General features: G+C 37.0%; 3 protein-coding genes and 1 long non-coding RNA gene across 4 annotated transcripts in view; 1 reads left to right on the top strand and 3 right to left on the bottom strand.

The window, feature by feature from the left end:
- Positions 1 to 11,251, bottom strand: part of LOC139959781 (uncharacterized) — a 30,416-nt gene extending 19,165 nt beyond the window's left edge. The window contains exons 1-13 of the mRNA XM_071957627.1: positions 10,885 to 11,251; positions 8,569 to 8,599; positions 7,689 to 7,805; positions 6,945 to 7,062; positions 6,404 to 6,469; positions 5,958 to 6,023; positions 5,149 to 5,290; positions 4,514 to 4,553; positions 4,118 to 4,268; positions 2,645 to 2,755; positions 2,088 to 2,134; positions 1,097 to 1,301; positions 704 to 765 (exon numbers count right to left, since the gene is read on the bottom strand). Coding sequence (XP_071813728.1) covers positions 704 to 765; positions 1,097 to 1,301; positions 2,088 to 2,134; positions 2,645 to 2,755; positions 4,118 to 4,268; positions 4,514 to 4,553; positions 5,149 to 5,290; positions 5,958 to 6,023; positions 6,404 to 6,469; positions 6,945 to 7,062; positions 7,689 to 7,805; positions 8,569 to 8,599; positions 10,885 to 11,137 — 1,409 coding nt within the window. The 5' untranslated portion in view covers positions 11,138 to 11,251. The remainder of the gene's footprint in view (positions 1 to 703; positions 766 to 1,096; positions 1,302 to 2,087; positions 2,135 to 2,644; positions 2,756 to 4,117; positions 4,269 to 4,513; positions 4,554 to 5,148; positions 5,291 to 5,957; positions 6,024 to 6,403; positions 6,470 to 6,944; positions 7,063 to 7,688; positions 7,806 to 8,568; positions 8,600 to 10,884) is intronic.
- A 36-nt stretch (positions 11,252 to 11,287) lies between these two features.
- Positions 11,288 to 12,210, top strand: LOC139959783 (uncharacterized). The gene is made up of 2 exons (XR_011790221.1): positions 11,288 to 11,438; positions 12,087 to 12,210. It is a non-coding gene; the product is annotated as an uncharacterized lncRNA (long non-coding RNA).
- A 1,780-nt stretch (positions 12,211 to 13,990) lies between these two features.
- Positions 13,991 to 21,925, bottom strand: LOC139959782 (protoheme IX farnesyltransferase, mitochondrial-like). The gene is made up of 7 exons (XM_071957629.1): positions 21,766 to 21,925; positions 19,726 to 19,898; positions 18,951 to 19,347; positions 18,338 to 18,462; positions 17,419 to 17,489; positions 16,996 to 17,228; positions 13,991 to 15,903 (listed from the first exon to the last, which is right to left on the bottom strand). The coding sequence occupies exons 1-7, from the start codon at positions 21,785 to 21,787 to the stop codon at positions 15,491 to 15,493; spliced, it is 1,434 nt and encodes a 477-aa protein (XP_071813730.1). The 5' UTR covers positions 21,788 to 21,925; the 3' UTR covers positions 13,991 to 15,490.
- Positions 21,926 to 23,849: 1,924 nt separating this feature from the next.
- Positions 23,850 to 26,005, bottom strand: LOC139959780 (uncharacterized). Its single transcript, XM_071957626.1, has one exon. It carries the CDS (start codon positions 25,693 to 25,695, stop codon positions 24,523 to 24,525), a length of 1,173 nt encoding a protein of 390 aa, XP_071813727.1. The 5' UTR covers positions 25,696 to 26,005; the 3' UTR covers positions 23,850 to 24,522.
- Positions 26,006 to 27,033: the final 1,028 nt, after the last annotated feature.

Raw genomic sequence — 27,033 nt, 5'->3', positions numbered from 1 at the left:
TTAAAAACAATGATTTTCCGGTATCACGTGATCTACCTAACCTAACCAAATCTGTCTTCCTTATCTTAGCTGATGAAGCAGCTGCAGCAAGAATAAACTTTCACAAACTTGGAGCTTGAGGAGTAAGATAAGGAAGACAGTTTTGGTCACTTGTAGATCATGTTATGCCCGGAAAACCGCCGTTTCTTCCGAGTTTCACCAAGTGAGGGCTAACCAGGATGAACACGTAATGACAGGTAATCTTAATCCTAGTTTACAATTTCAGTGCATGTAATTGCTCTTGCAGGGTAAAAATAACTGACCATCTAGGAGCATCAACAAATTGATTCCAAAGTTCCAGCTGAACATTTTGACATTTCTTCATGTTTGTGACAAACTTTTTCAAGTTTTTCCCAACTTTCAAAATACATATCTTTCCTCCATACATTCGATACCACAAAAATGTAACAACATAGTTTTCAGTTCTTATTATTACCTTTACAAGAACTCGATGCTTATATGACAAAACTGATATAACTTTGGTACTAATAAAACATAAAAAACAGTGGAATATATACAAGTTTCACTTAGTTCTGTGCATGGTGGGAAATCTCTGCATGTTTGAAACAAGTCAAGCCAATTTCACTGATCACTGGCACCAACACTCCAGTACTTAATTTAAGGCTAGAGGAGGTTCATGAAGATATTCATGCTGGACACTTACTTGTCTTCCAGTAACAGGTTTTCATATTGTTGGGCCAGGTCCTCATCAATACCAAGAACATCCTGTCATCAGACATAAAAACAAAAAAACTTTTACTTAGATGATGGGGGTTTCGGGGACAAACCATCCCACAAAATGGATAATTAAATTACTACCACGAAAGAGCACAGAAATTAAAGACACTTCCCCCACTTCCACCCCCACCCCCTGTCTGTTTCTGTCATTCATTAACTTACATAAATAATTACTAGTGTAAACAACCACAGGAAACTTTTCATTGAGGGGGAATAGCATCTTTCATGTTGGGATCAAAAACAACAAAATACTATCACCCATGTCACAGATAATAGTTTGGGTCACTGGTAAAATAAAAAACAGCAACGATTTCATCACCTGGGCGTAAGGACCAGCGCAGGCACATCCTCCCCGGGCCTGTATACCAAATAGATCATTCAGGACGGCACAGACAAAATTATGATGTAACATCTGCCGAGTCTCTGGATGCCGGACCAGAAACGAAAATATCGGTAGTCGGGGAACCGAAAGGCTGCCTAGAAGGAGTAGATTAGGGCAAGACGACCAACGTTTAACAGCTCTCCTGTAAAAGTGCAGAAAATAATGTAGCAATAATATATGAGAAATACAAATCAGATTTATTTTCAGAATAAGAATCCAGTTAAAACATTTTGTATTTTCTCTACTACCTAGGTTAATAAAAAGTTGTCAGAGTAGTCAGAAGAAGGTAGTTTTACAGCTTATCTTGTTTTTATATTCTCTGGATCTGTTACAACAGAGATCTGACACCCATTAAATATTGTGTTTTGATAGTATATAATTCCTCAATGCAGTATGGACGAAAAATCATATGATAAAACATACGTGAAAGGCTATCAGAAAAAAAAAAAATATTCTGCCCCAAACATGAGATTTTTGTTTTATTTTAATATTTATTCCCTCTAAGTTTTTTTTTGGGGGGGAGGGGCATCAATTAATTTCTAAGTTTTGAATTTTCTAATTCTTATGTTTGCCAGATATTGATCGTTAAAACTTTTGTACATAGGTAAAGTAAAGTTCATAGGTAAAGATTATCCACACCAATCAAAATGAAAGTAATATGAGACTATATGGGAATAATTTTAAAGGTCACACAGGGGCAGATAATATTGGAATACATAGAAATAACCTAATAGGTCACACAGGGTCAGATAATATTGGATTACATAGAAATAACTTCAAAGGTCACGCAAGGTTAGATAATATCAACTTGCCTGTTATATAGACTTTCTATGGATTTTTAGGACAAGTCCCAAACAGGATATTTATGTCAAATCTTTAGTTTTCTGCTGTTCAAAGTTTGCAAGGTTTGGAAGTTAATCAAACTTACTGACAAAGTTGTTCCTCAATCTTCATAATGGTATCAGAGCCAACAGCCTGAGAAGACATGAAAAAGAAAAGAAAAACTGCCTGTTAAATACTGTAAAAGAAAGTAAAGTAAAAGGGTACCTGTGCTGTGGGTGTGAGAGGCACACAACAGGAACAGTCAACATACCACATACCAGGGAGCTGTCCAAGTAGCAGTTCCCTGCAAAAACTCTTTTTTCACGGCTGCTTGTTGTCAAATTTTAACAGTATTGATATTTTGAATTCTGTTCCTACAGAATCACATTATCTTGTGTAGGCCAATAAGCCAGGAATTTTCAATAAAATTTTCAGTTGGGAGGACCATCAGGTTAAGGAGGGGCACAATATCTTGTGTCCTGTAACTCATGAAGGTTTCTGTACATATGGTGGTTGCACAAATTGGGGAGGGGAGAGAGTAGTTTACACCCCCCCCCCCACCTCCCTCATCCTGGCTATGGGCCTGGTGGATTTTCCATAATCTTAATTCATCTTGGAAAGTTTGTTAGTACCATATTTTCCTTCATAGCTGACTCAAATTACCTCTTTGAGTTGGAAGGTCAGTCCCGCACGGATAGCGCCGACAATTGATGGTGTACCGCCCTCTTCCCTCATTTCAATCTGCTTCAGGTATCTGTGATGTTCTCTCGACACCTGGTAAGAAAAGGAAATGAATTGTTCAACCACAAAACATGACTTGGTATATCAAAACTATCGCTGCTGCAGGAAAGTCATTAACGATTGGTATTATGTTCCGTTTTATCAGGGCATACCACTATGAAGGTAACCATACTTTCAGTATCAGGGAATCATGTAGTATCTTTAATACCCTTGCTTAGCAATTTCAATGTTAAAAAAGTCTGTTCTAAATTCTATATTTCAAAATGCTATGTTCTCTGTGTACAAACAATGTTATTCTGGTATGAAGCAAATTCACTATTAACTTTGCGAACTATTTGGTTGTGCCATTAACACACAAGTTATACCTGATGAATGTTCTACTATCTCTCAACATTACATATCAGTATTTAGAGGGCTGTTTGCTGATGACGACGGGCTCACCAGATACGATATTTAATGATATATGTTCATACACTGAACAATATGTCCACAGTCTGAACTGAGATATGATTGTTGCTATGCTTATTGCATCAGGGAATCATTTAGCATCTTTTAATACCCTTGCTTAGCAACTTCAATGTTAAAAAGTCTGTTCTAAATTCTATATTTTTAAATGCTATGATTCTCTGTTTACAAACAATGTTGTTCTGCTATGAAGCAAATTCAATATAAATTTTGCAAACTATTTGGTTATGCCCTTAACACCCAAGTTATACCGGATGAATGTTCTATAATCTCTCAACATTACATTTCAGTATTTAGAAGTCTTTCTTCCGATAGACAGGCTCACCAGATACGATATTTAATGATATATGTTCATACACTGAACAATATGTCCACAGTCTGAACTGAGATATGATTGTTGCTATGGATATTGCATCAGGGAATCATTTAGCATCTTTTAATACCCTTGCTTAGCAACTTCAATGTTAAAAAGTCTGTTCTAAATTCTATATTTTAAAATGCTATGATTCTCTGTTTACAAACAATGTTGTTCTGCTATGAAGCAAGTTCACTATTAATTTTGCAAACTATTTGGTTATGCCATTAACACCCAAGTTATACCGGATGAATGTTCTATAATCTCTCAACATTACATTTCAGTATTTAGAAGTCTAATATATGTTCATACACTGAACAATATGTCCACAGTCTGAACTGAGATATGATTGTTGCTATGGTTGCTATGGATATTGTTGCTATGGATATTGTTGCTATGAATTTTGTTTGCTATGGTTGCAACGGATATTGTTGCTATGGATATTGTTGCTATGGATATTGGTGCTATGGATATTGTTGCTATGGATTTTGTTTGCTATGGTTGCTACGGATATTGTTGCTATGGATATTGTTGCTATGGATATTGGTGCTATGGATATTGCATCAAAAACTCACAAAGAAGACGCTGCCTCCTCCTCCATCATTGGGCGCTGTGTTCTTGAATAAACATTTCTTGGCCACTAAAATACCCGGGGTGTCCACACCACCCACAAACTTGTGAGGTGAGAGAAATATAGCATCTTTCTGAGCTGCAGCTTGGTCAGACCTGGGCACATTAAAAACAATATATAACAAAGGTGGCACACACACATAAAATAATTGGCTACACTTAACTTAATAAAACGTAAATTTATATTAACTACAATATATCCATTATCAAAATGGTTTATGCTGACTGCAAAGATAGACACCCTTATAACTACAATTTCTAGCTACAATCTTCAACAATTTTTTTTGGCTCAGTTGATATTTTACATTTTGAAAACAAGATAGGAACTGTAGTGGCCTTACCCATTGATAACAGGATTCATAGTAATATCAACATATGGACCTGCAAAGTAACAACCAAAATGAAGAAAATAAATATACAAAAAATACAAAGCAAGTATTTGTAAAAGGAAAAGAAAAGTATACAAAAAAACTAAGGAAAGGATGTAGAACTACTGAATAATTTGTTTATAGCCTCATCAACAAGTGAATGTTGCCCTTACACATTCCAGGTGACAATGTCTGCAACTGATGGCAAAGTAATTGACATTGAATCATTTTGATTACTTGCTAAGACCCTGAAATGCATCAGGCTGTTTGAAGTATCTTTATGGACCTGTTCTTTTCTTTTATCGATCCCATTTTGTAATCTTTTACACTTCACATACAACAGTTCAAATGTACTTTATCTTCAGTTCAGAAAATATTCAAGGATTGTTGATAACAAACAACCAGAATAGTGAGAACACCATAGGAAACTCAAGACTGTCAAAAGGTTTTACGTTTCTCCAAAACTTTGAGACCAGAAAACTTCAGAGGCAAAGTTGTCAAAACATGTTAAAACTATCAAACAAAAAGGGTCAAGTCCAGCATTCAATACTGCATTGCATTCATCTATTTATTATACAAATCACAACCACCATGCGCAACTTGCCTACCTGCCGTGGCGTAGTCCCAGAAGGCTAACGCATTGTATCGATGTAGTAAGACTGTGATCCCCACTGTATCAGATAGAATACCCGTGATGTTGGATGCAGCTGAAAAACAACCAATCAGCTGTCTCCCACAACCCTGCCATTTCTGCAAGTTACAAGTAAGAATTCAGGTATTTCAGATGCAAAAAACCAAAAACATTCCAAGTAGTCTGTATTATATTTGTGTACTACCTTCCATATTTTGAGAACTGTCCCTTCAAATTTCAATCACAGAGCTTTCACTATTAACTACTATATGACACAACTCACTCCCAGGAAGCAATAAAAGTCACTAGGAAACTCCAAATATTTACCAAATTTTCACAGACAAATAGTTTTAGCTGTCATCCCTTGAAGGGGGGGGGTGGTGGGCTCAGCTGTTGTAAGAACTCCCTAGTTTGATCATCAAAACTCATAAAACAACCAGTTAACTTTCAAAATGTATGAGGTGCTAACTTTTATAATCATCTTAGCCTTAAAAGAGCAACACAAATATTATGTATATTTTAAAGGGTGAACATATCTGAAAGCTGTAATTGTCACAGAAACATTCTTTACTGCACTTAATTTTCTTCTTTTTTTGTTGGACTCCAACTAATCGATACCAAAATTTCTTCTTAAAGATATCTTTTTATGTGTTACAGTCACTGTCTTGTAATGACATCAATCTGTCATTTAACTTTAAGTGACATTTAATATGCAAACAGGTGGATCTCCAAAGTGAAACAAATATTTTCTTACAGTTTAGAGAACTTTATTTTAAGTACACTTACTTTTAATTCCCCCTCAAGTAGTTTGGTATCTACCAATCCAGATGCACTCTGTGGAATTCTTATCACCTGAATAGATGTGAGCAAGGCAAAAAGACAAACCTTTTGACATTTATCAGTAAATTCAATGCTTTTTCATATAGCATTTAAATGCACATTCCCACCGACAGATAGAAATAACAAACTCACAAATATGCGAATACTGATCTTAAATCACTTCAAAATAGGACCTTTTTGTTACCAAAATAGTTATCGTTAAACTTTGCCATTTAATTTGCATATTAATTTTTCAAAATTCAATAAGACTGATCATTGCCACAAAAACTATATTCACCAAGGAACTCTTATGAGCTTTTCTTTTATTAGCCAAGGAACAAGTTATGAACTGATATTAACGACGGGTAATTCTCAACAAACATTGATACAAAATTTAAATTATGAAAACTTACAGTCGATCCTAGCTCTTTCCATGGCAGGATATTGGAATGATGTTCAAAGGGGCTGGTAAAGACTACCTGTATTCAAACAATAAAACATCTTGATCAGATGCATTGATGAAATGTATTAATGTAAAAGACAAAGAGATATTTTAAACTTAGTGTTGGCAGGGCTGAATACACTGACTTTCATTAGACTACTACATGTTGTAAACTCCTACTGGAATGTTACATATGATATCATACCAATACTCAGGTGGGCATAGGGCATCTCTCCAATTTTTTTGGGGGGGGACGGGGGGGGGCGAGCTGCAAGGTTTTACAAAACCATAAAATACGTATGCAATGGGGAGTTTGTGCACATGGCCTACTTTTGATAGGGATATTTCAATATCAAATATGAACAAATGGCAATGTAGGACATTGTGATCCCTTGATACCCTTTTATAAGCGTTGCAGGTCGCAGGTTGGGTTCAATCTTCACTGCGGCTCTCAAAATCGATCACGAGCCCACCCCTGTCTTTAAATAACGCCCAGCCTGGTGTGAACTTACTGGAGGCATCTGTAAGTCAAGAGCATTGACAAGCTTGTGGATGGCTGCGGTACATCCACTTCCAACAAAGATGACAGCGTCGTGTTCACTGGCCCTGACCGCATTCCGAATGATATCTCTGAAGGAAAATTGAAAGAAATGTAAATAACTGGGAGAGATTCATAGTTAGAAAACAATGTCTTCAGATTACTACATACTGTAGTTCATACATTTCATTGGAGTTGATGTGAAAACCACTTGAATTGACAACTGGTCCATCTTCAGTTGTATTGACAGCAGCTACTAGCTTATCTATCGTTATAAGATCCTTAGGATGCCTTTTTGATCTTTTACAGACCATTAATTAAAAAAAATCCTTCCATCAGTTTGGTTAAAATTTATTGACCATTTTTTTTTTCATTTTGAGAAAGTGCTCTTTATTGGCTAAACAATCAACCACAGTGGCTAGACTTTCAATATCGAGCACAGAGAACATTACTTTATGGGTCAATGTGATTAATTCAAAATCAACTGAAAAATTGACATGGGAATGAAACATTTATGAGGTCAAATTACTTATTTGCTTCTATAGGTATAATGAGACATTTCCTCCACCTCACCAGTTTGACACCTAACCTCCTCCTTCCCCCCCCCCCCTCCCTTCCCATTCCAACAAAGAGACTTACCGTCCCCAGGTCTCAGAAAAAAAACTGTTTTTAAAACAAAAGAAGTAATATACAGTAGTTGACATTAATTACAAATTACCTTGCTTCGTGTCTGAAGAGTGTACTTTGAAGTGATGTGACTGTTGTTGTGGTATGGACATTTCCATACATTGGTAGAACTTGCCCTTGGATGAAATCTTCAAAACTCCTCAGTGCCCTGAGAAACAAAATAAAACATGTAAAATATGTATCACAACTAAAATCTCATCTTTTCTTTTTTCTTTGATCAGCTTCATAGCATCAAGAACAAAATACAATTTACCAACTGTTTTTTCAGTTAATACTTATATACCTTTAAAAAAAAAAAACTATATACATTATGGAAATAAACAAAAGTTCAATACATCATAATGAATATAGTCTGGGATTTATTGATATTTAACCTTTCCCCCTCTATAATATCCTATGTGAAATTCTAGGCCAGGAGCTTATCTGTCACTAAATATATACGATGCCCTATGTAACTAGACTGTACAGAATAAGAATATTCTTGATGTTTCACTGATATGGAATAGAAAATGTAGCAAACATCTGCACAGGGAACAGTAGTTGTTTATAAATATAGTAATAAACAGCTGCAATACTATATTACAACACACCATTTTATTGTAGGGTACAGTATATATTCAAACACTGTTGCTATGTATTCAAATTAACCAACATTGGCATTGACAGTGGACCTATAACTGCAGCAGCTTAATATTAATATGCAGTGAATTTCAAAGAATGCACTGCAGTCAAATCACAATTTTAATATGGAAAACAGTCCAAAAGGCTGAATGTATTGTTTTGGTGGCAGTTAAAATGTTTGGTAGTTGGGGACCTTATAAATAAGTTTAGGCTACAACTATTTTCTTTCAACCTTGTTCATAAATGTGAGTTATTTAAAGGTAAAATAGCTCCATATGCAGAATACTTACTGGCCAGATGCTGTGTAGTCACAGTAAACCACTGTATCAAATGAGAAAGAAAAAAAAACATAAATCAATCAAATCATAGTCATACATACAGGTACTGTACACTACGTACAGTACACAGGAAGATCATACAGTACGATAGGAAGTTAATCCCGTAGCAAAAACACACTTGTTAAGTAAATGCCATATGCTTCCATTTTGGAGTAATTTTCCGGCTAAACAGATCTTTACAAGCTGACTTATATAAATAAGGTTGCTATTGTGGAATGAAAGTTTTATCTATCAAACTTTTTACACAAATACTTTGCTTTACTATGTAACTAAAATAAGTGCAGTAAATAGCACAATGGTATTTTCACATGAAAAGGAATATCAATTATAAAAAAAAAATGCAATGTTATATTGGATGTTTACATGGAACCTTTGCAACGATAAGAGTGTGGTGAACATACTTTTGCCAGGAAATCCGAGGACATGATATTGATATTGACCCATCCCTCCCCATCCCCCTCCACACCATGTTGTCATAACAGTATACATGTATAAAAGGTCTGCTGTATAAACCCAAACTATAGCACGCTATCATGGAAAAGTTTCATGAGATTATGTAATCAACCAGCCTTGGTCGTAAAACGACCACTTTTTACCAATTAGTCTGCAACGCCTGCCACATATTTTTCTTGTATGAGGGTCTTTTTGTGAACGCTGTATGATTAACTATGATTGACAGAGAAACAATTTTTTAATCGTGTAGGATGGATATTTCAAGTATACTTTGAACAGTACAGAACGTGACGTCACCTTGGCAAAAGCAGATTGCGACATAACCCATGCTCCATACAGTTCCTACAGTAATCACAACATAAACCGCGTTTGAATACAGATTAATGTCTTCCATAATTTTCTGAGAAATTTCTTATAAATTCTATTTATTTTTTCCAATCACCAATTATGTAGTGCATCAGGATTTCCTGATATTTGTGGTAACACAAGATAAGTTTGAACAGCAGACTCTTCGTTGTTTATACATCAAGCTGTCCAGCTCCAACAGGAGCTTGAAAGATATCAATTGAAATAATTCAGGGCTTCTTTCAAATTTGAAGATATTTCTGGTTCAGTACATAAAATTGGGCGGCATTTCCGGAGACACTTTTAAACTGCGGAAGTTATATGAAATCAGGAATGACTGGTCATGTAACATATTAACTAACACTTTACAGTAACACGGACTTGTAAGAAAGCAAAACGTTCTTCCAAACTTTGGTCAAAAATATGATCAAAGTGGCTATTCTTACGACTAGTCGTAACAATAATTCCCTTTTGCGCATGTGCAGTTGCTATTTTTACAACTAGGCGTACTATTTTTACGACGAGGAGTAACAATAATTTCCCATTAGGGTTAGGTTTAGGGTTGGATTGAGGGTTAGAGTTAGGGTTAGGGTTACCCCTACTACATGCGCAGTTGCTTTATTTACTTTTAATTCGCATGAATTCGCCGATGTCGTAAGAATAGTTTATAAATAATTGTTACGACTAGTCGTAAGAATAGCCACGGCCAAATATGATTTCTTTGATTTTGCTCTGTGACTTAGTAGCCTTCATTCTTGAAGTATGTGATTTCAATGTTTCTTGGAACAGATTCAGCTAGAGTGACAGAGATTTATACTTGCAGAGTTGATAGTCAAAATAGTCCAAGCAAGGAATTTTCCCTCGCTTTGCATAGTACCACTAGTAGGATGGTGACTTCGAAGTTCGGCCACTTAAGACTTAAAACACCCCAAAACTAAATCTTCTGGTATAAATCATTTGAAAATATACTTCATATGGTGGGAGAATTTTGTTATAGTACGATACACGGCCAAACTTTCTTTCCTGCAAACTGTTTTCACGTTGTTTTCCAAGAAGATTCTTCGTGATTGTGGAACTGGTATTTCTTGCTAGAGTTTTGCGAAGTTCGGACACGCAACCCACAGTGTGGCGCTGGTGATAAAATTGGTGGCGCAGTTGCTTTTTCAGTAATTATAACAGACTTCATAGATCTTCGTCATTTTATTGACAAATATGTAAGTAATTTCTTGCACACGGGTCATTTTGGAGAGAAAATAACTGTAGCTTCGTACTTTTTGGTGAAATTTGGCTCTTTCTGTAGGTTTTCATGGGGAAATCGTGTGTTTCTTAGGGGTGGCCGATCTTCGCAGTATGCCGAACTTCGCACTACTGACTATACTAGTGGTGGTACTACTTCTAGTAAGTGCTAGTACTTTAGTAGTAGGTTAGCCAGCCTATGCAGGCTACCCATTCCACGAGGCACACACTCACCAGATCGTATACCAAATGGACCACTGAACGTTGCGGAGTTTCCAATAACCATGTCGTGGACGTGGTTGAGTAGTTTCTGCTTATTTTCGAAATCATCTTTACGTCGCTTTCCTGCTTCATAGTCTTCCGGTAAGGAATAAAAAGATCTTCCACCTGGATTCAAGCTGCTCCGAAAACTCTGTGTTTTTCTGTCCTCGGTTTGCATGTTGTTGCTCAGCGTTTGAAATTCCACCTTTTCACAGGACGCAGCCATTTTCTTCCATAGTGTTAAACAAGGTTTCGGCTTTTTCACAAAGCTGACATTCTAAACATACATTGTGTAAGCTTCAGCCAAAGCTACACGTCTATGTCATTGCAAGAATTATAGAGAGGGGTTCTCTAGCACGGTCACCGGTCATCAGGTCAGGTTTTCCGAAATTTCGCAATCACACACGACTCTGCACAAAAATAAAAACAATCAACAACTTCGACCTTGGAAGCCTTCTCAAATTAAAGCCATACATGAATGTCATGGGAATAACAAACTCTCCGCAATGCTTCCATAAGTTTATTGGGTGAGTGTCGCTGATTCCGAAGAAGCAATGTCCCCAAAAACATCCGTTGAACAGAGATGTCAGTATCACTAACGTTATAGTTAGGCCAGGGAGTTGTTATGGAATAACTCCCAGGTTAGGCTTAGCCTAGTCTACTAGTACTATATAAGTTTCAGACTTAGCCTAAAGTTAACTTAGGCTACATTTGTTCCCACGCTTAATTATAACAAAAGGGTAATATATGCCTGAATTCTACGTACTAAACGACGGAAATAACGTTTCTGAGGGTAATTTATTCAAAACAATTCTGAGGATTAGATCGTTAGGCCAAGGCCTAATTGTAAATAAATCGCATGGATTAGCAAAACTGCTGTATATTACATATTTGTTATTTCTGCCTTGTTTTAATGCTAAACATAAGAGCAAGCTTCATTTTATTAGCATATTTATCATTGAATTCAGTTATTTATGGTGGCTTTTGCATTTTTCCCAGAGCCTTGGCATGTATATATTCATGGCTGACATCCCTCTGTGAAATATTTGACCAACCAATTACTGTTTCAAAAACATTTGTAGTAAAATATGTTAATGCCCAAGTTTGTGGTACTATATATCACCTTTATAACCATTTTCATGTTTTATGCCTCTTCTCTTCCTATCCATTCACAGGTGAAAAACTAATCTTTACAGTACCTAGCCATGAATGTCAGCAATAAATTCAAGCTCCTTAACAACTGGAAATGCAACAGACTCCTTGCTAGATATATTGAGAATGTTTCAATTGCAGGGATTCTGACCAGAAGCACAATGACCCACAAAAGATCTGCAGGATTTAATATGCTGTCAGTTTCAGGTCCATCAGAACACTTGGCAAATGGAACAGTGCAAAGTGAGCATCAACAAACAGGAGATGTAGATGATCAAAACACTCATGAAGAAAACCAGTTACAACGAAAGCATGACCTTGAGTTGATTTCATCAGAAAGGAAAAAGTTGCAAAAGAAACCTCCACAGCCACCTGATCCAGAGACATGTTGTGAAAGTGGATGTGTCAATTGTGTGTGGATAAAATATGCAAATGAGGTTAATGAATATTATCCTCCAGAAGAGAGGCCAGCCAAATTGAAAGAGATATTGAACAATGTTGAAGACTACAATGTTAAGATGTTTCTCAAATTAGAACTTGGATTGTGAATCAGAAAGTAAATGTTACACTTATTTACCATGTAACAATTGTTCTAGGATCTTGGTTAACTATTGTATCTTATGAGATTACACTGAAGTTTAAGGTCATTGGTGTGCCCGTGAATTCTAGAGTGCCAAAACTTGTTGAAAGCGCTCAAAAGAACTGTCTTAAAGTCTCTGGTCTTGTAAATTATTCTTATTCATTGAGGGATGTTAAGTTTGACAATATGATGACAGTCCCAGTGAGTGAAAATTCATGAGTGGGTAGAGTTTGTGAGTGTGACCAGTGTTGGAATTTCTAGCATATTTAACCTTCCTGGGCAAAACTGTTGGCCTTTAGAATGCTAAAGATATTCAGAATTCAATTAAAATTGATATGTCAACAATGTGAATAATATATAACATAAGTTTAAGACTCTTTGATAGTTGCATCATTTCAATTATTGTAGTGTTTTATCTATTTTTCTTTTAGTGAAGTGAAAAATAATTTATCATACTACCACAGTTTAAACTTTAACAATTGAATGAACTGTTCTATGGCTTTAATGTTATTGTCAATTGCATCGATGTTGAGTGAAATGATAGTACTTAAATGTAGGATACTTTTCCTCAGTGGAAATGTACTTCCATGGTTTGTTGTTCCTTGTCAACTATTATTAACTATTTAAGGTATATTCTGGTCACAGACAATGAAATGCTTAAAGCTTTGTTTGTTGTCGGTAGCTTGATATACTAGTATTTGGTTGATGTCAATTCATGCTGTAGCCTATATTGACTGACTACAATAAGCCCTCCAAGGAAGTGGTCACAGAAGTTGTTCAAGAAGCTTTCCTTTCATACTACTAACTTCATCTTGAATTTACCCTTGAAATGTAATTCATTGGAATGTTTATGAGAAATAATTATTACAACTTGATTGCCATGGTGAAATTTGGTCACCCTTATGAGGATGTTAGTTTTTGACATAAAATTGCAGCCATTTCTTTTAGCTGTCTTCCCATTTGCTTCAAACCGAGGTTGCTCTAGGAATCCTTTTAATTTTTTTAAAAATTTATCATTATTACGTCATGCCTGAACTACGCTCTTGGCTCATCCCAAATCAGTGTCTAAGCTGGGCAAGTTCTGTATGCTCACTTCATAATTAAATTGATTTATTAATATCCCTCCCTCCCCCCCCCCCTTCCCCCTCACAAGTTGATCTAGGTCATTCTGTCCCTTCATTTTCGGCATGATTAGAATTGGAGGTATCTAAAACAAAATGGCAGTTCATGAAAAAAGATAGAATCATATAGCTATTACTTTCTTGAGACAAGCATGATCATTTCTATCAGATGAAGAGTTGGGTATGTGCAATATGTGTACAAGAAAGAAAACCAAAACAAGCTGGATCTTTTAGAACCTGAGGTATTGTATTCTGAAGTTATTTCAGTAGTGACACTGTATTGTATGTCACAATAGAATGCATAGGCTGAAACTTTTAAATGATAACGTCTTTGAAAGGATTCATTATGCTTACGATGCATCCTCAGGAATAATGCACCACCTCAATTTTGTAAGAGAGCTGATCGTCATTCATTTCATATCTTCAGTAACTTTTACAGACAGCATAATATATGTACATTTAAAAATTATTGATAGAAATAATTAAATTGCTTTCCACGACATCTCTCTTTTTGCACTTTCCCTTTCTCTTGTCGTTTTAAAATCGTTTGTGATCACCTGGACATTTTGGTGCTTAAAATGCACTTTCCATAATTAAGAGGGAAAAAAGTCACTCAGCAGATACTGTCAAAGATGCTCATGGTATCTGCACCCCAAGCTGACATAGTAAACCTTCAAAATTCAATAAGTACTTACACAACATTGATTAAAATGCAAATAAAGTGTCTCTTTCCTGTTTCAATGATCTAAATCTTGTAGTTGAGGGAATTACATCTAGGAGTAATTCTGGGTTCGCTCTAAACGTACCAATCCATTTCCCCTGGGTGGGATGGTGCAACTTGGGAGTGGGCATGAGGACTCCAATCCAAATGTACATCAAATGTCTCTCAATCATACAAGGGTGTATTAGATAAGGTATGTGCCTTAGAATAGTTGAAGTTTGGTTGCAAAAACCTACTTTGAATTAAGTTTTGGATATAGTGCTCTGATATCAAAAGTTTGTCATTATGTCACAGATTCATTGTGCATAAACAACTGCGTCCAATGCTCTTTTGGTCATTGATTCCAAGTTTTCCTCAATATCATGACTACAATTACACAAGTGAGTAGAAAGAGTTTTTCATTGCTGTTCAACTGATTTTTTTCCCCTTCCGTCCAGTTCCCACATATTTGAGACTTGGCTTAAAAGTCTATATTCGGACACACATCAGGTCTATGAACAACCAAATTCTTGCAACTATCATGAAATTTGCTACACTTCTGTGAATTAAAAAGATATAAATATATGAAGCCTAACAACCAGAAGGTTATCAATTAATCCATCCTCTGAATGACCAAAAGATTTTTGGTCAAGCATGAAGTGTTGTCTACAAGCCATCTGGTGTATTCCACATATATTATATTCAAGTAGCACCATACAGTAGTTAAGCCTGCTTTTATTTCTCTCCACTTTAAGCACTCAGCTTAGAGATGAGCATGGACAGATGAACATGTTACATCAATCTAAAAGGTGCCTCAAATGGAGAAAATTAGCAATGCAAGGCTTAAAGATCTTCCACAACAATGAGTCCGGCTCATTTTAGGCAAAGTTAGAGATCGTTGAGGGTTTCACCTTCGGATCAACTAAAGCACCTGGCACCCTACAAGTTCTAACAATACTTGCAAAACCATTCAGCCACACTGGTGGAATCTCTTGGAACAGTGCAAAGTATCCATGTCTTCCATCTTCACACGATTACTTTAATGTTAGACTCTGGTTTCTCCGGATGAAGATCCTTCTTACTAATGAGAAGAAGCAGCATCAACATGGGCAGATGAAGAAGGCTGAATAAAAATAATCTCCTAGCCGACTTGCTGTCCGCATCATCATAAAATCTCCAGGCTAAATAACTGAACCATAGATTCAGGGGCAACGAATCCATTGCAAACGTCCATGTGGTGAGATCTAACATCGGTGCCATGGTGCTGAGTCCAATTATCGCTATGCAATGTCGGAGGGCGACACGACGACAGAGGGATGGGTCTGTCGTGGCCATCATGCAGTAACCGCCTCGGGAGTAATCGCTACGGAGGTTCCAGCTGAGGGCGTTAAAGTGAGGGAACTGCCAGCAGTAGAGGAAGCCGGCCATCAAGAAAGCTCCTGAAGGTTGAAAGAAAATATAGAATGGTTTAATACAAATTCTGTGTACAAACTACATCACTCATAGCCCATTCAGATCCAGATCCAGTGTGTCATTAAATCCAGAAGAGAGTAGATCGGAGCAGGACCGATCAATCCGTTAAGTAGCAGTTTCCAAAAGAAGCAGCCCTGACCAACTTAAAGGGTGTGAAGCTTCGCGCACAAAGAAACATCTCATGCCGATAATCTGACCTAATTTCGAAATAAGTGTAACAGAAGTGTCAGACACCACCATCGATCCCAGAAAATACACACACAGCTTGCTACCGTCGGTAATTAGACACTAGTGTACAGTCATTACATGCAGCTACGGTCAATACCCATAACACAGTGTAAAGAGCAGCAATGGACATCTCAGCAGGGAGTTGTTATGGCACTCCTTGATCTCAGGTCCAGATAAAAGATAACAAGGTATCATGTTTCATTAGTGTCTGCATTTTGTAGCAATAAGAAAAAACTTCACTTGCAAGCAACGGAAAGTTAACTTTTTCACAGGGCGGCACACTGTTTGGGGCGAGTCTTCAATGCCTTTAATCTCTTCCTACAACGTTTACTCAAGTGTAATATCCAAGATGTATATATAAGCAATCCCTTTAAATACCAGTAGTTACTCTGATTGATTTCTCCTCTCATATTAATGTTACCCCATTTAGGAGGCTTATCTCAATTTGTTATAGATTAAGTCATTTCTCCATGTCTATTCCCACAATAGTGTTTCCTGATTTTGAAGAACTCTCCATTCCATTACAATACAATTAGTAATGTACAATTATAAAGCTGTTGCAAAGTACATTTTCAAATAGTAACAATCCAGAAAACTTATGTTCTCACTTGAATCAAAGTTCATTTTGATTGAATTAAAGTAGATTAATGTAAGAAAATTGTCCATGCAACATATTAAGGGAGAATTCTGGTTCAAAAAGATCAAATATAGTCATTTCTACACTTAAATATGTTAAAGTTTATGAAATACCTGCCTCCCAGGGTACAAAGTAACGCTTACAAATCCCGAATATCAAACTATAATATCAGGTTAAATATTAAGTCACTCACCATAGTCTAAGCCACCTGTACATGCCGCCCAACCGATCATCGGAGGTAACGCACCTACGACTGCACCCATCCAGGTGTTCACAATGCTGACCCTCTTCAGCGGTGTATAGGCTGAGACGTACAGGAACAAAGTCGCAGCTGCGATACCGGCTGACAAAGGATTCACTAAGTGATACAATGTGCTGACACCAGTTATACCAACCAATGAGGCAAAACCAACTGCATGAAGAGGACTGAAGGAGGAAAGAACGGAATTATAGCAAGAAATTTCAACAACAAAAATTTTTAAAAATTTAAATATTTTTCAAAAATCAGGTTTTTGCATCAAATTACAAGTAATTTCCAAAGAACATTATCTGAAGTTTTAAATGTTTTAATCCTAATACCATTTCCACAAAAAGGTAAAGATACAAGGGCACTTACCTTAAGAGACCCCGTACAAGCACCCTATTTCTGGTTCTTGCCATCTGCGAGTCATAAGGCACCTCAAAGAACTGTAGTATAAGTAAAGTTAGGCTTGTATGAAGCTTTCCTCTAAAAATTAATGTTAACTTTACTTTCCTTGTCTGTACTCAATCTCTAAAGGCATCCAAATGACAATATTTTTAAAGTTTAGACTTGAAGGCAAGAGGGATACATTTGAAACTGATTTACAAGTTGCATGGAAAGGTAAAATCTAAACTGAATTTCTCCCCAAACATTATACAAGCTTGTAATTCCAACTGTACTAAGACTTTCAATATTACATGTTTCGAAAGTAACTAATATTATAACTCAATGTAAGCAAAAGAAAAGAAACACTGACAGTTTTGGCATTTTGTACATAAAGAGGTAGCCCACTTTAATTTGAAAACAGCTAGTTAAGTACTGGATATCCTGTTCACTTGTGGCATTAAAGGTGAGTGAAGACTCGCGCAATGTCTGATGCCAGTAATCTGACCTAGTTTCGAATGAGGTGTAACAGAAGTGTTAGACACCACCATCGATCCCAGAAAATACACACACAGCTTGCTACCGTCGGTAATTAGACACTAGTGTACAGTCAATACATGCAGCTACGGTCCATACCCACAACACAGTGTACATAGCAGCGATGGACATCTCAGGTCCAGATAAAAGATAACAAGGTATCACCAAGCGACAAGAATAAAAGCGACAAGAAAAAACTTCACTTGCAAGCAACGGAAAGTTAACATTTTTCAGAGGGAGACACGCGGTTTGGGGCGAGTCTTTAATACCTTTAAAGTCACAACAGGGGATAATGTGTGATTGTTACTCCAAACAAAAAAACAAGAAAAACAGTTGTGCAGTAAATTATGTAATGAGGACAACATGAACTCACCTGATTTATTGTGTTTGCTGAACAAGATGTGAGAAAAGTCCCTCCGGCCATTAGTGCACAGGTAAGGAGGTCAAAGGTCGCTGGAGCCATTCCATATCCAGCTAAGGCTGATATAACAACTAAGCCTGATGAATTAACACAAACAAACTAACTATCTTCAAGACTTATTACAGTAACCAAATATCTCACATTATATGAAGAAGGATTCAAGGCTTAATTTCAAAGTGACAAAAGCATGGCAGTTTCTCTGCAAAATACAAGATTTAATACAACAAGCAAACTGACCATCTTTTCCTTATCTAGTGGCCACACAAGCATGACCGGTATCATATCATCTGAATTGGCAAAAGGGTTCTGTCATTGGATAGAATATGGGCTTGTTCGATTCTATCTTCTCTATACACATATATGCTTCTTTGTCAGAGTTAAGAAGTTGAGTCAAACTACTGTGAAACCTGTTTAAATGTACAATCAGTATTTAAAAGCTCATTTCCAAGAGAACTGCGCACTTATTCTATGTTAGGTTGTGCTGAGTCAGGATACACAATTTGCATAGCTAAGGAATCCTTTAACTTCGACATTTGTCTATAAATGGAAAGGTTAACAAACTTACTTGTTAATCTACTCTTTGATAACTGTAAGTAAAGGGATGGTAATTCTGTAAGTTTAGCTTTCTGTCTTCTCCACATTTCCTCTACCACTGGTTTCTCTTCTTCCTTGTTACCATCCTTTGGTTCTATGGGACAAGGTGTCACATGAGCGATAACTGTATCAACAGCAGAGGCGTTCTCCCTCCTCTCCTCGTCTTTCACCACCCCTTCCTCCGATACTCTTAACCTGTACCTCTCTTCATGATGCTCGTGTTGTAATACTTCTGAAATTTCTGGTGAAGCTTTATCGGTGTCCTTATCAATAGGTAAAGATTCTGACCACTGACTAGATTTGGTGGATTCCTCTGGTTTTAGTGAGCTTTCAATTACTTTCGTACCTGCTGTGGTTGACTGGGGAAGCTGTGGAAGTACAACATGTATGAGTAGTATTATCATATATCATCAAGGTCAAGGTTCATTTCTTTTTAATGTATATGTTAAAAGTCATATTCTCATTATTCTAAAAATATATCATTATAGAGAAATGTATGTTTAAATATACAGACAATCACTTGAAACAGGAATGCTGGTAGTACCCGATTCTTTTAGTAATTTGCATGGTTACAAAGGAAAGGTTATGGATTCAGCATGTTATAAAGTGTGTGTGGTTACAGTTCAATCCCAAATGTACAGAATAGATATACTGAACATATATCCAAAAACACAGCTTTCATAATATAATCCTTTGGCAAAACTTTCCTGAGATCCATGAAAACAGGTCTCCTAAATGTTCTTTACCTTTCGTAGCCAAAGGAGGTTCTTCCAATGTTCTGATTTGATACTTTTTTGTGCGGACACAACTGAAGTTGACAAACATTTTGTCACATAGCACTTAATATCAGCGCCAAGGAAGTTTGCCTTGAAGGCGAGCCGTCTTGATGAATGCAGTATCAACATCCTCTGGCAATTATCTTAAAGGAGAGAAAATGGAAAGCTACAAGTACAAAGTTAAGATAGGCATAGAATACTGTACATGTCACTTATGACAAAATAGAGAAACTAACCTAAATCGGGATGAAACATGTGCTCACTTTGCAAGTAACCTACAATCGCTGAGTCAAATATTACTAGGAGTTTTGGAATTTAATTTCCAGATGTGTAAAGAAAACTTCTAACATTTTCCTAACAAATCAATTGACATTCCAGTTTTAATTTTCACTTGGCCTTTTTAAAGTTAATGTATACCATTCACAGTTGTCTCCCTTAGTTCTGCTATGGGCCTTGGCTATAGTAAGTTACATGACGTCGGTAGCATGCAATACCATTATCACTATGCTATCTTGGTACTAATACTCAGTGGCGTAGGAAGGTACTTTTGAGTGGGGGGGCTGAAGACTGATGGTCGGCCTGGGGGAGGGGTCTAAGGGGAGGGGGTGTCCCCCTCCCCTTTGGAATTTTTCAGGTGGCCTCTGATGCAATTTGGTGCAATATAGCACACTTCAACACCCACTCCATTTTGTAAATAATTTTGCATTTTCACCTGGCCATAGATGCAATTTGGTTCTCCAAATGAGATTTTTATCTCATTTGGAAATGAAAAAGGGGTTTTCTGACTTGCGAAGCGGGGGGCGGAATGATACTTCCGCCCCTCCATATTTTTCACTGGGGGGGCTGGCGCCACCCCAGCCCCCCCGGATCCTACGCCCTTGCTAATACTACCATTATCACTATGCTACCTGGTACTAATACTACCAATGTCCGAATCTAGTGCCTTTCCGCCATAAGTTCATACTTCGATACCTTCCTGCCGTACATTATATTTTATTAATGTAATCAGTTATTTTTTTAAATGTCGCAAAGGGAAAAACATGTGATATGTTTTGACCTTTACTCTGGCAAACAGGGTTTCAGAGGAATTTCAAAGTCATTAACATATATATACTGCAAACATTTTATTAATGTGATCATACACGTTATAAATGTCGCAAAGGGAAATCATCAGGTATATTTCACAAAGTGGCTATTCTTACGACTAGTCGTAAGAATAATTTCCGATTACGCATGCGCAGTTGCTATTTTTATGACCAGGAGTACTATTTTTACGACCAGGAGTAACAATAATTTCCGGTTATAGGGTTAGGGTTAGGATTGGGGTTTAGGGTTATGGTTAGGGTTACCCCTACTACATGCGCAGTTGCTTTATTTATTTTACTGCGCTTGAATTCGCCTTTGTCATAAGAATAGTTTATAAATATTTGTTACGACTAGTCGTAAGAATAGCCACGGCCTATATTTCACCCCTAACTGGGGCAAACAAGGCTTCGGAGGAGTTTTAAAGTCATTTCCACGGATATTTTATTAATGTAATCACAAAATGTTATAAATGTTGCTAATGGAAAAACATTGGTAACATTTTACATTTCTAACCTTCATAATCATAGCTAGCCTACTCTAGTATCCTACCCACAATGTGCTCTTTCCGCAATAGAAAAAGTGCAGGCGGTAACATGGCGGAAGGCACTTTTTTTCTAAGGCGGAAAGAGCACATCTTCTATGGCAGAAAGTACCGATGGCGGAGTGACAAGCCCCAGCCCCCCCCCCCCATACCACCGCTACCCCCAAAGTCCACGCTATACTGCAATAATTCGCGAAACTACAACCGATATATCACTAACGAGTGGGCGCCTACGTGACCGACTAGGCTACATTTTAGACTATTCAAACTGTATTATACAAACATCAACACAAGAGAATGTAAGGTCTACATTATGGGACGACTTATCATAAAACTCAGACCTTGGTAAAGTTGGGATGAAATAAAATTATGGATAAACATACAGCATAGAGAGAAAGCCTGCATAGCGGTTGGTTATAGGCATAGCCTACATCACTTTTTTTCTGAGAAAAAGAAGAAAGCAGTAGCGTCGTGTCGTTCAGCGGGGTTTGGTTTATATCACAGTCCAATGTGTACTGTAGAATGTGGAACGCCGTAGGTACCACAACACATGTTTCAGTTTTGATATAGAAAAAAGAAATATATATACTTATAAAAGGTATATCCTTTTATATCTAAAGTGTTTACCAACTTTTCTCATTCTATGCTTCCTTTATGTATAAAAAAAATCTATAAAGTATCATAACCTTTCAAAAACATTCGTCTACTTTCACATCTGCATACCCAACAGGCCATGGGCGGCGATCATGGGGGATCATGTCCCCCCCCCCAATATTTTAGGTGGGGGATATAGTATCTAATATCCCCCAATATTTGGTGGCATAGTTTTTTTGTGGCTATAAATAGAAAATAATATCCAATCATATTTGGTGGTAGCTAAAACTTCATCCAACACATGCATGCTGCATGAGGTAAATGACTCTTCGTGGTCGTTTCTGTGACCTGTGACCGTATAGCATGTTGTCACTCATGATTATTATCATAATGTCTGTACATCTCTTGTGTATGAGTGTAAGTACGTACAATCATATATATAATCCACATCGCTATGGGTTTACTGGGTTTCCATTTGGCCTGTTTCCTACAAGATTTCTAACCGCAGGCGCGTAGCCGGGGGGGGGGGGAGGGGGAGACCGCCCCCTCGAGCATATTTTTGTATTTTTTATGATATCGAAGTTTTATAGTAGCCGTTATAAGAGGTTTAATATTTGAACACCAATAAATTAACTGTGTCTGAATTTTCGAAAATTCCCTGACCAACATGTTTCATCATACTTCCCTCTACTCGTGCAATTTTGACCGGTCTGTTAGGGGTTGAAGGGGAATTTCTCTATTGGTTGTCCATTTAGATGAAATTTTGTGCAACATTATGGGTATGTTTTGAAGTGAATTTATAATTCAAATTCTGAACAAATAATGGGCCAAAATCCTTGAAAAGTGGGGCTGACGGGTATTGTGGGCCGTTACGTAGAATTACCTACAAAAGCAATGATCCACAGGAGATGTGATGAGGTCGAACATGATGTGTGACTGGTGACAATCTTGAAAAAGGTCATGGATGGAAAAAAAACTATTGGGAAAAACTTGGTTCTCAGGCAAAACTGTACATCTGCTTGGTCATTTTCAAGCCCGAGAAATGCCATTTCTGGTGATCTGGGGGGCTGTCAAAACCAGAAATTTTCTTGTACGCTGCGCACCAACCGATGGTGGCGCTCGGCTTTGATAGTATTTCACGCCCCCGGGTTAGAAAATCCTGGATACGCACCTGTATATATATACATAGATATATATATATATTTATATATATATATATATGTATACAAAATATCACAAAGCGCGCGAACAATTCTGGGGATGAAGTTGCTACACGCCTGCACCCAAGCAAATGTCTCCCCCCCCAATATTTGAAACAAATCGCCGCCCTGCAACAGGCCTTCCCAAGAACTTGTCCCCCCCCCCCCATCACTTCGCTTCTCACAGCTCTCTTCCACCTCTTTTTTTCCACACCTTTCTATCTTTGTCCTTCTCCAGTTTATTGCCTACCCCCTTCCCTTAATCCTCTCTTTGTCCCTCCACTGTTTATCTCCTACCTCTTCTCTTTTCCTGTTGCTTTCTTCTCTCCATCCCTTGTCCACTAATCTCCTTACATCTATGTCTTTGTATTCTGTGTGTGTTTTTGTCCCTTCTGTGTCTGTTACTTGTCATTTAGCCTCTGAAGAAGATCCTGCTAGGATCGAAACGTTAGGCCAACTTACTTTTACACATTTATTAAAAAGTAATAGAAATAAGGAAAATCGGATATATTCCGATGTGAAAAGAAATATTACTCATTATTTTTACCTCTGCTTCTGTTTCTTTCTTTTTCTCTGTCAGTTTTTATGTTTTTTCGTTTTTTTTTACATCAAGTAACATTTCCAATATTAAGGACAAGAATAAAGTTGATAGAATAGTCTCGAGTAATACAGAGAGAATAAAAGAGGAATAAATGGAACTAAAATACGGATAATATATAACCAATAGATACAGAAAGGAAATTTAAAGAGAAGCAATAAGACAAAGAAAAATTACAACAATTAAAAACGGACACGAATTCAAAGTATAACCAACAAATGGGAAGAACTTAGAATAAACAACATAATTTTGCATTATCTTTTGACAGGCCAGTAGCCAGGCTGTGACAGTAAGGTGTTCCACCTCACCAACGCCCTCACGCATACATGCAACTCAATTGTGTGTCCCCGTTGCCATAACTGCCACTATACGGTAGTTGGAGTTTTCAATACTTATTTGAAACGATGGTACATGCAGGTACAGTGCCGTACTGTTGGTACAAACTAGTACAACACCATGAAATCTTCTATCATGGTCAGGATGCATAATCTATAATATGCCACACTTTATAACTTTTAGATTTGGATTGTTTTACCGCACGTTACGAGACACAAATATTGTGCCAACCTGTCAATAGTTAGGCCTGCTCATTGTCGGCGTTTGTCATCTATTCAGAATACTTGTATTTAATGACTATTCTGACATACCGCCCTCTATTCTGTTCATTGTGTAAATCTGTTGAATAAACGAGTTGACCAGAGACGGCTACCTGACTACATCAAACATATATAAATAATAGGTGGTGGCGTCTAAATTTGCCTCAGTTGAAGTCCTGCTGAATTGGTAGCGGAAACTCCACCATTATTTGGCGCTGATGTCCGAGATCTCTTCCAAAGTTCAATGCACAATGTGCAGAATATAAAAGATGTAACCAGCAGAACTGTAGTTCCTAAAGTGATTAGATGTATATGCGAGGACGGCATTAAAGAAACGGCATCTGTTGTTATGGTAGCATGTAATATTTCTGTAGTTGTAATTGTCGTAACGTTCATATTGCAAAGTGATTTGAAAGGTACGTCTAGAAAACTTGTATTAGAGAAATGGTGTGGACTTACACAGTCAAAAGATTGGACGAAAAATCTACTTTTGGATAGATCCAGCCATAGATAATATAATGAACAGTTACAATGCCATGGGTTGCCTTCTAATTTGATTAAGAAATTGACAACGGAACCAAAACTTTCTTCTGGCAAACTAACGAGTAAATTGTAGTTAAGATTCAAACTTTCCAGATAGCTTAGTTCAGCAAAAGCTCCTTTGTCGCATGCCGTTATAAAATTATGCGATAAATCAAGCAATGTAAGATGTGCATTATGTTGAAAGGTGTCAGCAAAAATGTTTGCAATGCGATTATTCCTTAAAACGATCGTAACTAATTGGGGAAGGTACTTTAATAAAGTTGTCGGTACTTCTGTTAATTCGTTCGTTGCCAAAATTAAGCTCTTCAATACATCATGTGTCTTATTCCCCATCGCAAGAGTATCAATGTATGACATGGAGTTGTTAGCTATAGAAAGAATCGTCATGCTAGAGGATAGTTGAAGACAATATTGAGTTAAATTTACGAAATTATTGTCGTCCAAATGAAGAGATCGAAGTGTAGACGTTTCGTTTTGAGAGATTCCATTGCTTTCACACTGTATATCATTACCGCTTAATGCCACTGACCTTAGCTTTAATAAGTATTTTGACGATAAAGGAGGCAATACCGTCAGTTTGTTTTCGGACAGGATCAAATTCTCTAAATGCATCAATCCTTCGAAAGAATTCACATGAATTTGTCGAATGATATTGTTTCCGAGGTTAAGGTATGTTATATTGGCATTGTTTAAGAGAGAACTGGCTTCAAGTCTCTCGATAAGGTTTCCAAAGAGATCGAGATATTTCAAAGCCATCAGTTTCGCTAAAGCTGCCGTAGGCATTGTTTTAAGCTCATTATTCCTCAGTCTTAAACTTTCTAGTTGAGGTACATGTGTGAAAAATGACCTATCTATTACTCGTATACCATTGAAACCGATATCAAGTAATCGCAAAACATCAAGATTTTCTATTGGTGACACCCAGCCTTCCTGGAACTCAGGTATAGATGTATAGATGAAAAATAATTCTGTGGTCCTATTAGGAAACGTTGAGCTCGGAAAGTTTGTGAAATTGTAGATTCTCCCATCGCATCTCAACACGACGGTGCTAAAAAAGTTTCTTTGAACACAAGAAGCCTGGATGGTTGTATAGAGACAGATATGAAAAACTATCGACATGTGAGATAGCTGATCCATCTTCATGAGTGAACGTGGTAGGTTTACTTTTGAGATGCGCCCTCGTTTTGTGATCACACTTACACAGATAAATCTGAAAAATAATTTTTAAAATATTGTTAATTTACCTGTTGTTAATAGATGTCCCTTTAACTATAAAGAAAGGCCGGGACTGACGATAAATCCATATGGCACAATAACATATAGACGTACCGTATACCACCATTACCATCATGCCGTCATCAATGAATATCAGAAATGTCACAAAGTTTATTGTCTATCCATTAGTTGTGTTAGCAATGTATAGGTTAACGGTAAAATATTTTAATGAAAATTTAATTTACGCGTAAATAATCTTACACAGAAGAGAATCTAATATGTATGTTTACAATGAGAGCTAAGGACCGCATTTTGCGCATATTTCATTGTCAACAAAGATTATTAACGAATGTAAGGAAACAAGAAAATTATCTTACTTCGCTGTTATATGACGCCAGTAACTTACGATGGATACAGGATTGCATCTCCCCCTCCCTCCCTGCTCCCCCATCCCCTCCCCATTTTTTACGTGAATGCCATCACAGGATGGTACCGTCTTGTAATCTTGCTTATAGATAGTAATGTCTAACGCTTTGACGAGTTACAGGTATCCTCTGGTGGCCGAAATTTATTGTATGCTTAGCAACATTGTTGAAAATGTGAATCTTTAGGTCAAATCTGACATATCTATATATATGCATATCCTCATAAGATTTTGTATCGGAAAGACATTTTGTCTTAAATTTGTTGATATTTGTAAATCCGTCTGGCAGCAACCGAGTAAATTAATGTCATCAGTTGAAAATTTCTTCTACTTTTTTCTTCTGTATGTTATTTCCATGATTTATCCACCTAGGAAAATAATATTTCTACAACAGAGTAAAATTTTCATGAAATTCTAAAATACAGAGGAAATTGACAGCTACGGAAGTATTCTCATTGTATCAGATTTTCATGATTTATCAA

The sequence above is a fragment of the Apostichopus japonicus genome, chromosome 19, assembly GCF_037975245.1.
Source record: "Apostichopus japonicus isolate 1M-3 chromosome 19, ASM3797524v1, whole genome shotgun sequence".
NCBI classification, from domain to species: Eukaryota; Metazoa; Echinodermata; class Holothuroidea; order Aspidochirotida; family Stichopodidae; genus Apostichopus; species Apostichopus japonicus.
This window is presented reverse-complemented; position numbering and strand designations above follow the sequence as displayed.